Source organism: Lissotriton vulgaris, chromosome 2_1 (assembly GCF_964263255.1).
Source record: "Lissotriton vulgaris chromosome 2_1, aLisVul1.2, whole genome shotgun sequence".
NCBI lineage: Eukaryota > Metazoa > Chordata > Amphibia > Caudata > Salamandridae > Lissotriton > Lissotriton vulgaris.
This window is the reverse complement of record NC_141687.1, coordinates 1,795,155,610-1,795,174,191: the sequence shown is the minus strand read 5'-3', so window position 1 is coordinate 1,795,174,191 and position 18,582 is coordinate 1,795,155,610. Positions and strand designations below refer to the sequence as shown.

The window sequence follows — 18,582 nt, the reverse complement described above, 5'->3', positions numbered from 1 at the left end:
GCACATGGGCCAAGAGCCTTCCCGGATGCTGCTGCAACTGTGAACTCAGGCACCAGTGAAGGGCCCTCCCCTGTCATTTGATGTATGGCACCAACAGAATGCAAGAGGCTAAGCAGAAGCAAGACCTGCAGTACCGGAATCAGAGTTTGAGTCAGAAACCTCTGAATAATGTCCTTGAATAGCTATGATTTTGTCAGTAGACAAAACCCTTATGAAGCCCTTTCTTCCTCCTACCACCCCTATGAAAATTAAGCTCTGTGTTGGGGAGAGTGAGACTTTTGGGTGATGATGATCGTCCACTGAATGTATTCCTTGACATTTTCACTAGCCAGTCTTCCAGATATTCAAATACACCCGACCATCTAAATGAAACTTCCACAATCACTAGCACTTTTATAAAGATATGTGTAGCAGTTATCAGTCTGAATAGGAGATAGTGCTGGTTGCCTCCAGTTGTACCTCAGTTGACATCAGCGAATGGGAAGGAATGTAAGATGGGAGTAAGCATACTGAAGATGCAGGGACACCACCAAATGCCCCCCCCCCCCTCTCATTCAGGGCCATTAGAACTTGACACAGGGGCAGCATACAGAACTTGTCAAGTTCAGAGGGTGCAGGTCCAGGATGGGTTCTAGACCTCTGTTCTTCATCGGGGAGCTGAATTATGTACTCCTTACGTCCAGGGGCTTCTATGGTCCCTTTGCTCAGCAAGGCAAGAATGTCAGCCTCCAAGATATCAGCATGTGCCAAAGACCACATTGTGGTGAAAGGGTGGTGGTCCGGAAGAAGGATAGAACATAGCCCATGCTGTTTAGCTGTCTCCCAAATGGAGGAAAAATGGGAGACCCCACCAGAAGATGATGGCTCAAGGGGTGGGAGTTCAAGAGATTTTGAGGGAAACAGATCCTGTGCAAGATGGTGGATATTGGATCTTCTCAAAATAAGGTTGAGAAGAGATTCTCGTAAATTAAACGAAATGGGCCATGGGCCTTATTAAAAAAGTTAATAAAATAAAAATTATTCAAAGTACTTTTGGTATATTTAGTACATGGGTTCCATTGCCTAATAAACTCGCTCTGAGAGAATCCTCCTTTATTGCCTCCCAAACACTGAATATAGAATATCTTTGTAAGAAACACTCTATTATGCTCACAGTTAATACTCTTGGTCATGCAGAGGATTTCGCCTACCTTACAGATCTTCGACATCCCAAAATGTGCTTTGACCTACTTAAAATGTGGCATGGCTGTAATCCAATTTTTTCACAATTCAAATGGTAGAATTGAATAAGAGATAATAATGGAATATGTAAACATGTTTTTTTAAACGAAATGTTCTATTTGCAATGATCTTACTGATTATCCTTGTTATTTAATCACCTGTGATATTTTTTTAAGCACGTTCTTTTAAAATTTCAGATTTGGTCAAGGTCTAAGGCAATTGCTTTTTTGGTGATTATATCTTTTTTATGTTCTCATCGGTATTGCATGTTTTTTAAAAATGTTCATTAAACATCAAGGGTAATTTGTAACGATGTCATGTTAAAAGGATGGTTTATGAGATTGTTATATGTTTTTAATGATGGTTTATTATTATTCAAACTTTCAAACTGCTATTGGCACTTTCTTCAGCACCCTCCTCCCCCAGTCCTTACGCGAGAGAGAGCTCCTGGAATGTCTAGACCAGTAGAGAAAGTTGCTTGGCAGGGCAAGGCTTCCATGTATTAGCCCCAACAACTTCCTTCCGTGATTATGAATACGTCTCCCTTTGGAGTCTAGTCCAGCAAGAGAGCTATAGTTCTGCTGTTTTTGAAACATTAAGGGGAGGAGGTGGGCTTCTCTCTGATGAGCTGCTTGTCATCAAAGCAAAACACACAAGATGATGGACGGAATGTTGCACAATGGCAAAACATTCACCCCCAGTCACAGATCTGGGTTTAATCCATTGTTATTTTGCTCACCAAGCCACCCCAGTTCAGACATGGCCATATGCAAATCAGTCTTGACCCTGTGCCTCATGGGAACAGTCCAGCCTGAACTGCCAAGCCATGTCTTCCCTGGACTGGTATCAAGCATCCTTGGACCGGTTTCTGGTTATCAGACGTCTTCAGCCAGAATAGCTCGACTCCAGTGGCTTAGTGAGCACGGAACCCAAGTCTGGGCATACACTTCCCACATAGGGTGAACAGCAAAACACACAAGATGATTGACGGATTGTTGCACAATGGCAAAACATTCACCCCTTGTCACAGATCTGGGTTTAATCCATCATTATTTTGCTCACCAAGCCGCCCCAGTTCAGACATGGCCATATGCAAATCAGTCTTGACCCTGTGCCTCATGGAACAGTCCAGCCCAAACTGCCAAGCCATGCCTTCCCTTGACCGGAATCAAGCATCCTAGGACCGGTTTCTGGCTATCAGCCGTCTTCAGCCAGGATAGCTTGACTCCAGTGGCTTAGTGAGCATGGAACCCACGTCTAGGCAAACCCTTCCCACATAGGGTGAACAGAAAAACACACAAGATGATGGACGGAATGTTGCACAATGGCAAAACATTCACCCTAGTCACAGAGCTGGGTTTAATCCATCGTTATTTTGCTCACCAAGGCACTCCAGTTCAGTTCAGACATGGCCCAGGGACCCTTGCTCACTACACCACTGGAGTCAAGCTATCCTGGCTGAAAACGGCTGATAGCCAGAAACCGGTGCTAGGATGCTTGATTCTGGTCCAGGGAAGACATGGCTTGGCAGTTCGTGCTGGACTGTTCCCATGAGGCACAGGGTCAAGACTGATTTGCATATGGCCATGTCTGAACTGGACCAGAATCAAGCATCCTAGGACCAGTTTCTGGCTATCAGCTGTCAGCAACATTCTGTCCATCATCTTGTTTGTTTTGCTGTCATCAAAGGGCATTTCCATAGTTGTGGCTTGAACACCTCCGGCGAATCTAGTGAAAGCATCCAATTGTGTTGGTGTACTATGAAAACCATGCCCATGGACGAAGCAATGGTGTCTGGAAAGTTCAGGCCGCACTTCAAGATAAGTTTGTACCCCTCCAAACAGCCATTTACCTGATAAATATGGCTTTTTCATGGGTTCTGGCAAGCTGATTATTGTACGTAATTGGCAACTACCATAAGGCATGAACGTATTGGCTGGGACGACAGTTTGCACTAATTTTGTGAAGGATGACACTATTGGAAGTGAATAGTGTTCAGATAATAGAATCACACTCCTTTGACTATTTGGAGATGCCGTAGGAAAGGCATTCACGTTTGAAAGAAGCTTGGACTATCAGATTTTCCATTGATGGGTGAGAAGACAAACAAGCTTTGGTAATGCATCGGTTTCGCCTATGTGATGAGAGCTGTTTTCATCATTCAACGCCCGGGACAAAGGAAAGAGGTCCCTGACAAATAGCACGGAGTGGGGAGGATGTGGCGCAGTGGCCAGACCTGTTGACTTGGTGCAAAATCCTGTGTTTGTATGCAAATCACTGAATGTCTCCAGGTGATAAATTGCTGTATAAATATGCGGCAAGAGTAAAAAGCAAAAAGAGGGAAAACTTTATGAAAAAAAGCATTCCAAAGCGGATGTTATAAGTATCTCGGCTATGGGAAACTGATAAGAGAAGCAGATGAGGAACAAGCTTTGGTAAATGTAGGAACATATGCTACCTCCAATAGAAATGGAGGAAAAGTGCCACCCCTAGGAACAAATTTGAAGCCAGGAAAAAGAGAAGGCGGGATGTAAGCCCCATTTAAATTTATATTAAAAACAATAGATTTCTCAAGCACATCGCAAGTGCTGTGAAGGCGAAACCTAAAAATACGAGTCACAAGGAGCAGGACTATGGTATCTGGGTATCTTTCAGTGGACTAATGAGCCCAAACAGTTTTTTTTCCATGCAGGGTCGAGCAGTACCTTGTTAAATGTAAGCAAGGGCTGTGCGACTCAGGAGATGGGTTGCAAGACCGGAGTCAAAACGTAAGACTTCACGAAGAGAGCAATTTCAATTTCCAAGGCTTACGTTGCTTTTTATTTAACCCGTTATAAATGACAAAACTTTTAAAGTAGAGCCAGAGGGGTATGCATGGGGTGCATGGAGATACAGGGTTACAGGTCACAGTGTTGTGTTCTGATCAAAGACAGCACAGACAGATGTAATATGGATCAAACAGGGACCTCTTCTAGCAGCATCTGCAATAGGACATTTCATAGACAAGACACTGCAAGAGAGATGCAGACCTGCTTTGATAAGGTGTGAAAAACAGGAACTGAGGACAGTGTTAATGATTGCCCCTATTATACACCAGGGGTGGAGTTGCAGCTGAAGCTGCATGGCACCGCCTTGCAGCACTGGAGAGACATTGCTAATGAAATGCAAACCGGACCAGTCTGAAGCCTGGAAGGATAATTCATAAGGTGAGGAATGCACAAGAAGATGTAGTCCTCAGAAATCCTTCTAACATGTAAGTGGTCCGGCAACACATACCTTTTTTGTTAGAACGCACAAAAGACAACACAACAGCTTCCTTTTCTCTTCCTTGGAATCCATCAACTGACTTGATTTCTAGTTCAGGATGTCGAGGACTAAGATGCTTTCTAAGCATGTCCACCTGAAAAAAAACAAAAGAATTTCAGCGTTAATGATAGTTATACAAACATTGTCCGATGATAGACTAATTGAATGTTTTACTGTCCCTTGCATTCAGTGCATACAAGTTTCAGCATCGTTTGAAAATAAAAGAAACGGAGAAATTCACACATCGTGCTCAATAATGAATATAATTCAAACTTGATCTGTAATGCTGCCTCCTGTAATTAGCTCATTACCTGACCTCCGTTGTTTTTGAATGTTAATAAAAACACTTATTCCGTGTTCATCTGAGATAAGTATGCATTTTCTTGACTAATTCAACAATAGGTTACACGTAGTCTATTATTATATATTAGGCGTACTGACGCCTTTTTGCTACAGCCGCTATACAAAAATGAACAATAAATAAAAGAATGCTTGGATCGCAGGCAGAAATAAGGAGGCACAGAGATTATCCCTAGGATAAGATGACCAGAGGCCATGCTTTAAATGTTCCTACCACTGATGCCATGCAATTCAGTGAGTTAGTTAAACAAACATAGAAGCCAAGACTCAGCACAAATTATGTCATCAGTAACCTCCTACTAACTTTGCCAGAACCATGGCTAACTCGATTAATCCAGAGGATGCTGGATTGGACTGGAGCAGGACATCAAGCATTGGAACTGGAAAACTTAGCAGCTATGTACACTAGCAACACTAAATACTGACCCAACCACTACACACAGTCTAGGCGACTATTTGTACAGCAATGCATTGTGAAAGGGTTCATTTGAGCTGGTAGAAGCTCAATGAATAAATAAATAAGCATGGTTATCTTGCTTTAAACAGGATTACTAGTGCCACTACCCTAAGGTATAGGAAGAATAGTAGTTATAAGTAGCTGCTGTGTAAAATAATGTGGCTACAGCGTCTGAACCGAGTATTATGCTAAGGAAAGATCACTTGTCAAACAATTTGCAAACCTAAGATTACACAGAAAACAAGTAAAACTTATATTATTTGTGCATTCCTGCACATAGTAACTACGTTAATGAATTCTTCCATTTATGTCAAAGGATGCGCTAACTGCATTGACTAGCAATCCAAGCAAGACAGTGCGCAGTACAGGTAAACATGGATAAGCATAGACACTATTTTATGTTTATAAATGTTTCTGGTTGAAGGCGTTATGAACGTGGGGAAGAGTATACAATATGTGAACAAGAGTGTGCATGGCAAGTTTTGCAGTGTCGCAGAATATGTTTGAATGACGCCGGCCAAGAGTGTTCCTCGAGCATGCGCAAAATGTGTGTAAAGGAGAGGGCCAGGGAGCGTGCTGAGGTTGGCTTCAGCTGTGTTGTGAAGCCCCTCACCCATCTCCCTGACATCAGCAGATGTAACGGTGGTTGCGCTCGAGCAGATGGGCTGCTAAACCGGGTCACAAACTCATTCTGCCTGCAGGTAAGCAGACACAAACTCATTAATAACACTCAGGGGAAACGACGAGAGAGCTGTGGGATCGGAGGCAAAAGCCTGATAAGCGACCAGAGCACAGCTATTCAGAAATACAATGATAAATTATGAAAAGTAAGAAAAAGGAGAATGAGAGAAAAAAAATGATTACTAGCGACTAAAAGAAAAGACAAAAATTGAGAAAAATAAATAAGGAAAAATAGAACAAAATAAAGAAAATGTGATAAAGAATTAAAGAATGGAAGAAAAAGAAAGGGGAAGAAAACACAAGAGAAAAAATATGGAGCAAAAGGGAGAATGAAAGAATGAGGAAGAGTGATGCAGAAAGAGGAGAACATAATAAATGTAAGAAGATCAAATGAAAGAGAAAAGATACTGAACAAATAATAAACAAAAAGAGAATTGTCAATAGGAAAAAATAATAAAGGTTTTAAGAGAATAAAAGAAAAGATGGAAATCCAAAAAGGACCCATACAAGACAAAAAAAGCTAGGAGCAGTGGCGTAGATAGCCCTATGGTCATAGTGCAAAGTGGCATAGAGAAAGCTGGCAGAGAGTGGAGTGGAAACGAGGAGTGGCATATAGTGGAGTGGTGGACAGAGGAGTGGCGGAGAGTAGAGTGGGTTGCAGTGGAGTGGCACAGAGTAGAGTGGACTTGGGTAGAGTGGAGGGGCATTGTTGGACTTGGCCCGCAGGGCAGGTTCACCCCTAGACTTTTTGCCTTATTTGTGACCCTGTGTTAGTGATTTTTGGGTCTCTGCGCACTTTCCCCTGAGTCCCAGAGTGAAAGTGCGTGCGTGAAGTATGGCTGGCCTGCCCTCCCATAGGAATGCATGGGGAATGTGTGTGTCCCTGGTAGTTCCTGATGCGTGGGGAGTGCAGGCTCGAGTTTGGTATGCCTAAACTCGTGAGAGTGAATGCTGCAAGATGGTGTCTGCGGCATGTGTGTGTCTAGTTGGGAAGTGCTACTTCTGGACATTGAGATATGTGTACAGTGAGGGTGCTGGAGCGTGATTGGCTGGAGCTGGCTGGAATGCCAGGCTCCAGGAAGTCTGGATGGGTCTGCCCGGTGGTGAGTGGGAGATTAGCATGAGTGATGTGTGGGAGGAGTGTACCTGGGTCCTGGATGGGCTGGGTTTTCCCCACACAATGCTGGCTCCGCCCCCCTGTGGTGTGTCTAATGACCCTAGCCTCCCCAGTGAAAGGAATGGGTGGTTGGGCCATCAAGAGTGCTCCAGAACCAGCTGCGACTGGTTTCTCCCCCACCCTGCACCTTAGACAAAGGAATGAGGTGTATAAAAATGGGGCTGTGTCCCCACAGATGTTGTTCTTCTTTTGGAATCCTGCCAGAGGGGGCTTTTGCCGCTGCTGGGGCCAGAAGGACCGCCACTTGGGGAGTCTCCCTGCCTGGAGACCCAGTGTGCTGGCTCTGGCCCAGCCTTGCCCCCCCTGCCTGCCTCCAGCCCTGCTGGAGCCCTGTCCTGTCCTCCAGTCCTGGGGAGCACTGAGGACTTCATTGCCTGCAGCCTGAGAGCGCTGCTCTCTGCCCTTCAGCGCTAGGAGCGCTGAGATCGCCTGCCTAGCGCTTGGAAACGCTGGATTTTACCCCTAGCGCCTGGGAGCGCCTTTTGCTGCTGTTTAGCGCTTACGAGCGCTTACTTGTGCCTGCAGCGCTTGGGAGCGCTGTGGTCTGCAGAGGCCGGTGCCCACCCGGCCTCCGATCGCCCCGTGTGGTGGTTTGACGGCGCGGGTGCCACCCCGCTCATTGCCGTATTGTTTTGCCCCGGGTCCGTGATTTATTGGATTCACGAGGGAGCCCACTCCTCGGATCCTGGGAAGCCGCCTGCCTGCCTAAAACGGGCCGCCGCGCTGCCCGCGACGACCCGGAAGTGCTCCGGCCGGCCGGCCAATCAGAGCGCGGCCCCGGAAAGGCCGACCGGAAGTCCCGCCTCCCTCGCCGAGCCGCGAGAGAGCCTGCTGAGGCTCCCCGAGAGGAGAGGAGAGCCCCGGGACCAGCGGGAGAGACCCGCCGCCGCTGGAAAGCCCAGCGCCAGACCGGTAGGTGCCTGCAGAGGAGGGGGGGAGCGTCGGGACACATTGCCGGTGTCCGCCCCGCCCCCTCTCTGTAGCGCGACCTCGCGCCTTTGTGTTTTTGGAGCCTGAGGGCTCGGGGGCATTGTGTATTGAAGAGCCCAGAGAGGCTCCAGCGTCCCGCACATCCCTTGTCTAGCGAGCCAGAGGGGCTCGTGGGCGCATCTACGAAGAGCTGAGAGAGGCTCTTGAGGAGCATTTGTCCGTACCCCGGGTCCCCAGAGAGAGGGACCCCACAGCCCAGCGAGGCTGCACCATTGGCTGGGAGTCCGGAGAGGCTCCAGCCTGCCTTTTGCTTCGCGAGCCCTGAGAGGCTCGAGTCCCCCCCCCCTGGTCTGAAAGCCTGAGAGAGGCTCTGAGGGGGTCATTTCTTGTCTGGGAGTCCAGTGAGGCTCCAACTCTGTGCTAACTTTCCCTGCTCCAGTTGTCCAGCACTTAGTGGACAACTGCCACGTTTAGGCCCTGACATTGGGACACCGGGACAGTCACAGGTGGTGACTTGTGAGTATGGGGTAATGGTTATTGATTCTGCACCTCTGAATGTATTGGTTATGCGTCATGTGCCTTTACACCTCTGAATGTTGATACATCATGTGTTTTATCCTTGCACCCCTATAGGTATTGTGACATGTAGGTGGTTGTTTTCTCCCTAGTACAGGTGGTGCTAGAGAGGTCCTGTTACCAGTGATTACTGGTTGTATGCTCTACTGTTATATTCTTGTGCTACAGTAATTATTTCTAAAAGTGCTGATACCCTTGACAGTGGTCCAGGTGGCCCTGTCCTGTACAAATATCCCTTGTAAATTCCGCCCGTGCCTGTTGGCACAGTGTAACAAGATGTGTGTTTTATCTGATGTATATTTATTCTAATACAAAGGCTATTTTTACATAACCTTGTGTGGAGTGTTTCTTTGTGGTGGGCCTTGGGTGTTGTTGCTGGGGTGCGTGCGCAAATACTTAACTTACATCGCCTCCAAGTTTAGCCTTGACTGCTCGCGCCACGTTACCTAGAGGGCGAGTAGAGGTTGCCTTGGTGTGTGACTCCCTTGCCCTGACACCTAGAACTGGCGATCCCTGACTGACCTCGACGCGAGTCTTGGCCGGCCAGGGTCCCGGGTCTAACAGGCATAGACTGGAGTGTTGTGGAGTAGAATAGCATAAAGGACTGTCGAAGTATGTGGTACAGTAGAGTGGACTGGTGTCTCAGAGTCACATGTGCTACAGTGCCTTAGAGTGGAGGGTCGTAGAGAAGAGTGACATACAATGTACTGAGATGCATACAGTGGAGTGATGTGGTGTGGCATAGAGCGAAGTGGCGTACAGAGGAGCAGCGGAGTGGCTTACAGAGTAGTGGCGTACAGTGGAGTAGTGTACAGAAGAGAAGCAGAGTGGAGTTGGGTACAGAGGAGTGGCGAAGAGTAGGACTGCGTATAGTGGAGTGGACCGTCGTGGAGTGGGTGTCCTGTAGTACAGTGGAGTGGTACAGTAGAGAAGACCGGCATCTGAGTATGGCGTGTGGTACAATCTCTTAGAGTGGAGGATCATAGAGAAGAGTGGTGTAGAGTGAATTGGGATGTCCGAGTGAATTGGTGTACAGTGGAGTTTCGTAGAATCTGGTTTAATCCGATGTGGTGTGAAAATGGCTGAAGAAATGTAAATTACATTTGGTAGGAATATGTAGTGTTGAGGTCCGTAGCCAAGATGTAGTTTTATGTAGATTTATTAGTTGTAGTTACAAGTAGTTGAGTTGTAGAGATGCAGCCCCACCAGGAGCTGCCTGCCTGCTGCTCAGCCTATACTCCAACTGTCACACTTAAGCATCCAGGCACCCAAACATTCCATTCAAGACCATCACACCAACATTCAATGCATCACATTCACACTGGCTAAGCAGCTAGGGAGAAAGTAACAGAAAGTAACCACATAAATATAATACAGGTTACAACAGAATATATGGTAGAAAGGTTAATTCTGGTCAGTAGATCTTACATGGTTAATTAGTGTTTAAGTTAGAACTCACAAAACACATAGGGGAAGATTTATTAGAATGTCATGCAAAAGAACGCAGCAAGAGACTATGCTTTGCTGCATTGCTTGATATGGCGAAAGCAGGAGTGCACCATAACTATCAAAATATGGCACATTCCTGCTTTCCTTGCGCTGGTGCAGTTGTGGCAGCCTAGCGCCTATGTGCATACACTTGTGCCAGGGTGCAAGGGTGCCTGTGTTGGAGGATGATTGTTTTCATGCAGGAAGGGACACCTTCTGGCACAAAAACAATCCTTAGAGGTTTTTTCCTCTTTCAAGGTCAGCTGCAGAATGCAACAAAGTTATAAAGAGGAAACAACAAGGAGAAATAAAGATATTTTTCCTTGTGCCTCCCCTGGGAAGGCATAGCATTTTGAGGTATTCCTAGGTTTGTCAGTCTTACTAAATCTGGGAATGCACCAAAATCCCTGGGTGAATGCATGGGACCACTCACGCTCCACCCATGGAACGCCTTGCCAGGAAAGTATGACTGAAGGTAGCGACTGAGGTGGCTTTGCGTAACTCCAGATTTACCAACCAATACAGGGCCTAGCATTGCTTGGTAAACTTGACTTAATTATTGCATTGCCCTTGGAACACCATGCACTTTAATAAAGTGGCAATAAGTTGGGAAATGTATGTATATTTTTTATATATTTTTAGAGTATTGCACTAGTACCTAGAAAGTACTGCAGTAGTTACAGAAACAAAACCAAAAATCTAAAAATGCACTGCAGAACACTATATTATCTAATGCCGTGCGATAGTGTGCAGTGGGACCCTTGTGGTCCTTGCCGGAATCCTAACAAAGTTACGTAATCAGTTTGAGTGGTATCAGGGTGAGGTCAATAGTGATAATGACGTAGTGGGTTCAGGTAACGGTGGCATGCCAAAGAATAAAGATGTGTGTTACTGAAGTCCGTGTGTGGTATGTTCATTTGAATGCTCCAGAGTTGGGGTAGACACGACAACTGGCGACGAGTAGGGGATATGTACCCCGAACAAATAAGACTAGTCTCCCTGAGTTTGCAGAGGTCTAGTAAACTGCTTGTGCGTGCCACTTGCTCCTCAAGAAATAGTCTATGGTTAGCGTATGAGGAGTCAAAGCACAGCTCTAGCTTTCAATAGGCTTCCGAAGAAGGTGAAGGCCCTATAGTAGAGCACAGTCCGAAATCTCACCACAAGCCTACTGGTAAGGCAGAAAAAGAGATACTGCACCACAGCGTAACAGAGAGACATCGTCCATACAGAGCAGAAACGCCCCCCTTTTTGTAAATCGTTTTTGGCCACTATAGGTGTGGCAGGGTATACTCAGACATGAGTCCCTTTCTCACTGCTCCATCAGGATTCAAGCAAGCCGGGCCGAAGAAGGCTGAAATGCCAGAAACCGGTCCCCGGTAGCTTGTCTCCTTTCTGGTGAAGAATTGGCTTGGTAGTTTAGTCTGCCCTGTTCCCATGATGCACTGGGCCAGGGACAGACTGATTTGCATATAGCCAGGTTCTGAGCTGGGATGGGGCAGTGAGATAAATAACGGTGATGGATCAAGCCCTGATCTTTGGACTGGGTAAGAGTGGTCTGTTTAACTCAGACACTCTGTTCATCACCACCCCCTTATTAAATCGAAACGCTAAAGGCAGCAACAGCTTGGTATGAGGAAGCGCAAAAGACAGCGACAGCCAGGTGCAAGAAAGTGCTAAAGGAAGAGACACCCAGGCACAAAGAAACTTTAAAGGCAGTGACAATCGGGTATAAAGAGTAAAAGTACACCTACCAGCGCAAACAAAGGAACTGCCACTTGACCTCGGATCGGGCCTGGTTGGGGGTTGATGCATGCAATTTAGCCTGTGACACCCTATCTAACGAAAAGCCAGCTGGCAAATTGAAATTTGTCAATGGCTTCAGAAAAGAGAGCCACATACGGTACAGCTGTGTTTCTAAAAAATATTATAGAATATTGGTGCCAGATGGACTGCGTGTATTGAACAGTTTGATGATTTCATAGATGCCTTAGAAGAAGCAGATGACCAAAAAGAACATCAAATACTTTAAAAACCTTGTAGGTGATGGAGTGAAAGAAATGATATAGAAAATACCACGAGCTAATGAAGTACCGTACCGTCAAATCAAAGAAACGTTGGAAACCAAGTTAAATCCAATGCAGAACGTCGACTATGACAGGTACATTTTCAACCAGGCAAGACAGCAAGCTGGTGAAACGATGACAGAGGTTGTCGAAAGACTTGATCCCCTCATCAAGCAGTGCAAGTTCAGTGAATTCAATGATGAAGAAGCCATGCATTTAAGAGTCATCGATGGTTGCCTCTCTGATTCATTCAGATGACACATGCATAGAGAGACACTCAGTCAAGAAAAGGTACTCATAGCTGCAAGAGCTGAGGAACATGCAGATAAACAGGCTGCTGATATAGAAGCGGGAACAGCTCAGAAGGAATCAGCATTTATCATGAAAAGTTAGCAGAAACACAAAGTGGAGGCCCATAAGACGATGTCCCAGAAGAAAAAGAAATTGTGTTTCCATTGTGGATTCTCATTTCAACACAAAGGTAAATGTCCTGCCATTGGACAAATAGGCAAAGGCTGTGGGTGGGAAAGGAAACCACTTTATAACGTTCTGCAAAGCGAAAGAGAAACCAAGTGTAACAACGAGGAGAGAACATGGGTGCAAAAAAGTGTCAGAAGCATTCTACCATGCTCAGAAGGCCAAACGTCAACATCGACTGAGTCAAGTAGAGACTAAAAGAAGCAGATCGCCATCAAATTCATCCTCCAAAAGCTTTTCAACATCATCATCAAGTGAAAGTGAAGAAGAGGGATGTGCCATGATGATGTCGACCGCAGAACAACATGCACATGTAGGATTGGCTGCTGCAAAGAAGGACACGAGTCAAAGAAAGATTGACACGTGAAGCGATCAAACTCATTTGTAAATTGCCCCTAGATCACACTAGATCACGCTAAAGGTGAAAGGCTGCCCTATAACTTTTATCATAGATAGTGGTGCATCGATCAATATCATGCTGACAGAAAAATACAACCTACTGTCTCCAATACCACGTCTAATGCCAATGAAAACAAAGGTTTAAACACGGGCTGCTTCTATTTCATTGCACAAGCACCAATTCATGTCCTCAAAGTTACTTCATCGACTGCATGTCTATTCAGTTTCAACACTGCTGCTGACATGGGACTGATATCCAACAACTACAACCTCAATGCACATTCTGAAGTAATACATTAATTCCCATCTTTGTTTCATGGACTAGGGAAACTTAAGACAATGAAGGTGCAACTTCACATTAATGAGGACATTCGTCGTGTTGCTCAGAGACACTGTTGGATTGATTTTCATTTACAGGAGGCCACTGAGAAAGAACTAGAAACATTGAAAAAGCATGACAATTCTCAAGTGCTCTACTGGTCTGACGGCATGGGCTTTTTCTATTGTAGTAGTACCAAAAAAAGATAATGGAGGTGTAGTCTGCATTTGTGTTGATATGCGCCAGGCCAACAAAGCAATCTATAGAGAAAGACATTCAGATTCACACATAGCGGACATGATTTCACAGCTGAATGGCACCAAAGTCTTTTTCAATCTTGATTTACACAAAGGATACCATCAACTCGAGCTGGACTAGAACTGTAGGTACATTACTACTTTTTCAACACATGTTGGTTTGTTTAGATATAAAAGACTCAGCTTTGGTGTGTCGTCGGCTGCAGAAATCTTTCAGGATGTCATTCGCAGAATAATTCAACCTGTCACACATGATTTTAACTGCAGTGATGCAATACTAGGATTTAGGGCCACACAAAAGGAGCATGATGAAGCACTTACACAAGTATGTTGCCTGCTCGCTGATGCAGGTCTCACTTTAAAAGCAGAAAAGTGTGAATTTCACAAGACCAAGCTCAAATTCTTTGGGCATATTTTCTCTGAAGGGGGAATGACTCCTGACTATGAAAAAGTACAAGCATTGTCATTCACTTGTCTCCGAAAAATGCAACCATTCTGCAATATTTCTTAGGCATGGCCAACTGTTGCTCCAGATACATTTGTGACTTTGCCACGGTGATTGCCCCATTAATGGAGTTGACAAAGAAGAATATTCTTCTTTGTGGTCCTCTTAATGTGCCCAAAGTTTCAACAAAATCAAACACGCCTTTGAAAATACAACTCAAATAGCCTATTTTATCCAAAGCTACATATTGAGATTGTGGTACATGCAAGGCCAGTGTGGTTGTTAAGATTCTTGCTCAGCAGAATGGACATCCAAATGCTCAGAGACCCACTGTAGCCTCCACTATCAGAAGTCAATCCCAGAGTGAACATGCCTATTCCCAGTCAGAAAAAAATAGAGAGGAAGGCTGCAGTGGGGCTTATGAAAATTTGTATGTGTTTCTATTTGGAAAGTATTTCACCTATGCGACTGACCACCAGGTACTGCTCACCATTTTCTGAAATCTAAGACACCTGCTTGCATCGAGAGGTGGGGGATGCAATTACACAAATGTGCATAAGCAGCCGGAAGGATCAAATCCCTGCAGATTACTTCTTACGAGTGCTGTTACAAAGTCCCAGAGAAATAGCCAAAGCGGCTGCAGCATGTATCAATTTCATTCTAAAGTCTAACACCCCTTCATCTCTACCCATTGAAAAAATCATTGCTGCTACTAACACAGACAGAGACATGCTTACACTCAAGGAGAAAACATACTCGACTTCACACACATGATGTTGAATATAAAAAATTCCAAAAATGAGCAGGAAGAACTTTCTGTCACGCAAGAAGGTATTATACTAAGAGGCTCCAGAAATGCCATACTTGAGAGCTTGAGGCAACAAGTCATTGAACTGGCACACAAAGGACATTGTGGCATTGTAGCCACCAAGAGGGCCCTCAGAGACTGAATGTAGTTTCCTCGCCTTGATTAAAGAGCCGAGAAGGAACTGAAAGCATGTCACCTGTTTAACTGCCAATATCCCAAAACACATCATCCGCTAAATATATCTGACCTTCCCAAACAAGCAGGGGAGAAAATTGTAGTTCATTTCTTTGCACCTTTAAACAATGGCTATCATCTCATGTTACTTACTGACTAGTACTCGTGTTTTCCGTTAGTGGAATATTTATCAACGTTGGGCTCGATGATATTTTTGCAGCGTGGGGTGTTACCTCTATTCTCAAATCTGACAACAGTCCACTCTTCTATAAGAATAGTGTAAGGACTTTTTTAGTCATCTGAACATGAAGCATTAGAAAAGCACACCTCTCTGCCCACAGGCAAATACCTTTTATGAACGATTTAAGGGCACCCTGAAGAAAGTGGTTTACCATGCTGCGCTTGAAGGAATCGATCTCATGCAACCTTATGTCCAGCTCCTCTTGCCCAATGGTAAACACCCCATTCTACAGCAGGCGAAAGCCCTGCCACCTTGCTGTTTGGGAGAGCTACTGGGACAAAGCTACTACAATAGATCACTAGTCGAGTAATTGATACTGATGAGATTCGTGTCACGGACACTTCTTGCAAAAACAAGATGAAGGCCTATGTAGAGTAGCGCAGAGGTGCGCGGGATACGGTTTTCGAAGGAGGAGACTGTGTCCTAGTCAAACAGAAAGGGAAGCACAAGACGGACTCTCCGTTTGGTGCTCATACATTGAGAGATGTGACAAGTAAAGAACACATTGCGACCGCTCAACGTCCTGGAAAGTCCATTATGCGAGACTAGTCACATTTTAAATATCTGACTCAATATTCCTCAGCTCCAGACCTTACGTGTGAGACAAGTCCGCCAGAGTGCCCAAGTTAAACATCGGAGTCTACATCTTCAATGCCAGTGCAACTCCTCCTTCTCGTACGACTCGATCTGGAAGATAGGTGCGAGAACCTCAACAACTCATTGAGGAACTCTTATGTATATATGTGGCCCATACTTTTAATTTTAACAAAGCGGGAGATGTAGTGTTGTGTGATCATGTGCAGTAGGATACTTGTGGTCCTTGCTGGTCTCCTTACAGAGTTGGTTAAACAGTTTGGGAGGTATCTGGGTGGGTGTGGTCAATAAAGTTTATGACGTAGTGCGTTCGGTTAAAGGTGTCATGCCGAAGAATAAAGACGTGTGTAACAGAGCTCTATGTGTGGTGCTGTCATTTGTGTGCTGGGGAGGATGCAACATATTAGTGTAATATAGTGTATTTCTAGAGAGTGGCTATTCTATCTGCTGAGCATTCGAGCCTTAGGTGGTAGCGGTAGAGACCTATTATCCAGATTTGGCTGACCAGTAGTTAACCCCTTCCATGCTCATGACGAGCTCAGCTCGTCATGAGGCACAGTTGAGCTGTGCTGATGACGAGCTGAGCTCGTCATGACACCAGCAAAATGGCAATTTCCAGCACAGGGGAAAAATAACCACAGCAGCGATGTGGTTAAAGGAAGCGGTGCATGAACACAGTGGAGATGAGTAGAAACAGGTGATTAGAGGGTTGAGGACAATGCAAATGCCACAAGTACCAACTTGGTAAGAACAGTGAGGCTGGCTCCATTCAACTATACCTATTCTCTGTATCTTAGGCAATGGAGAGGCTACTTTTCCCAAATATCGGAATAAACATTTAACCAATGTAAAACTTCTTGAACACCAGCAGTGTCTTGACAAAGTAAGTTTGTATGACTGATTCAGCTATTTTCTGTATGTTGGCCTATTTTTTATTTTTTTTAAACATTCACTCCAAATATGTTGACTCTAAAACTGTAGTGACACAATGTAAACATTATTCAAGGATAAACTATATTGTCCTTTAGTGTTACTGCTTAACTTATGTCAGTTTCATCAATAAATAAAACTCAGTAAATTTATAAAATTGTTGTCCTTTTGGAAGTATTTTCCTGGTAAGCCTGTACTACATTTTGTAAAGTGAGATTGCAAAAAGGACAGAACTGCAATGTTGAACAGAAACAAAATGGCATTCACGATAATCAAGCATTGCATCACCCTCTGCCCAAATCCCCAATATCACATTTCACAATACAAATTACACCCCTTCACATAATGTCCATGGTGGACATCCTGTGCATCTTTCAGCCTTCCTAGTTCACTCAAATCCATCACCCTCAAAGGCAATGCCTTACCCTTGTCCTTCATCAAGATCTCTCAGGAGAGACCCTCTCTCATCCTTTATCAACATCATCAATGTCCTCCTCAACAAAGGTTCCTTTTCTAGTGCACCTTCAATGCAAACCAGGTCTCCCTTTTCTGACGAAGCCCACTTTAGACCCTGATAACTTTGACAGCTCCCTGCCAATTTCTGATCTACTCTTTATTGGCCAGAGAGAGTCCAATGACTGACTACCTGTGGCCTCTTTAAAAAAAAGGGATGGTGGTAGGAGTTACTAGTGAGAGAACTTCTTGTAAACTCTTGAGCTGGAATGTGGCAGGCATTAGATCAAAAGCCACAGAACCCATTTGGCTGAAGTTTGTAAGGCAGTTTCATATTCTTGCTTTTCAGGAAACTTGGGAGGTAGTGCCAAGCTTCATTCTGGATGGTTACCTTAGTTTTTCTATCCCAGCTGTATCAGGAACGTCAGGAAGATCAAAGGGGGGTTTGCTTTTTCTTATTTCGCTAAATTTAGCTGGCACTTTTAAAAAACTTGATGCGGTCTCCTCTAATTTTCTTATAATCGAATGGATTGCCCCCGATCAACAGAAATATTTGCTAATTAACCTATATAATTCCAAGGAAGGCTCTCATCAGACGGAACACGTTAACTCCTTGGATCAATTTTTGTCAGTTTTTAAGTTAGATCAGACTTGTGGACCAGAAGTCTTACTTCTTGGAGATTTTAATATACATCCATGCCCTTGGGACTGTTATGGAGAGGATCAGGAGTGGTCAATGAATGGGGGGGCTCCTCATTTTGAGCATAGTAAACAGGGGGATGCTCTTGAGGAAGCCCTTTCCAATATGAATCTACTGGAACCTGGTAGGGGGAAGGGTCTGGAAAGGGCCCCCACTTTTATAGGTCGTGGAGCTAACTCAGTGATTGACTATATCTTTGTATCTCCGATAGTTCTGGCTAAGACTTTGGGTTATAGAGTGGTGATGTCAACTTTTAGTGACCTTAACCCAGTCCTGTTGGAAATTGAGGCGGGGGGTTTGTTTGTCACTAATGTAGGGAGCCGGACGTCAACGGGTTTAACCACAAAAGATCAAGGCAGACGCATTAAATGGGAATTTGTGGTGCCAGAAGCTTTCTTTGAAGATCTTGCTTCCAAAACCGAGGCAAATCTTGCTATCTGCCTGGATGGAGCTGCTTCACCCACTGAAACCATAATAGCTTATGAAGCAGTCTGTAAACCTATAGCCGAGAAACTACAGGTAGATA

General features: G+C 44.8%; 1 protein-coding gene across 2 annotated transcripts in view; it reads right to left on the bottom strand.

Annotated features, from left to right (window-relative positions):
• Window positions 1-18,582, bottom strand: part of IGHMBP2 (immunoglobulin mu DNA binding protein 2) — a 335,240-nt gene that overhangs the window by 87,449 nt on the left and 229,209 nt on the right. For both annotated transcript variants that reach the window (XM_086957844.1, XM_086957845.1), the window contains exon 12: window positions 4,498-4,621. In XM_086957844.1, the coding sequence (XP_086813970.1) occupies window positions 4,498-4,621 (124 nt within the window). The remainder of the gene's footprint in view (window positions 1-4,497; window positions 4,622-18,582) is intronic.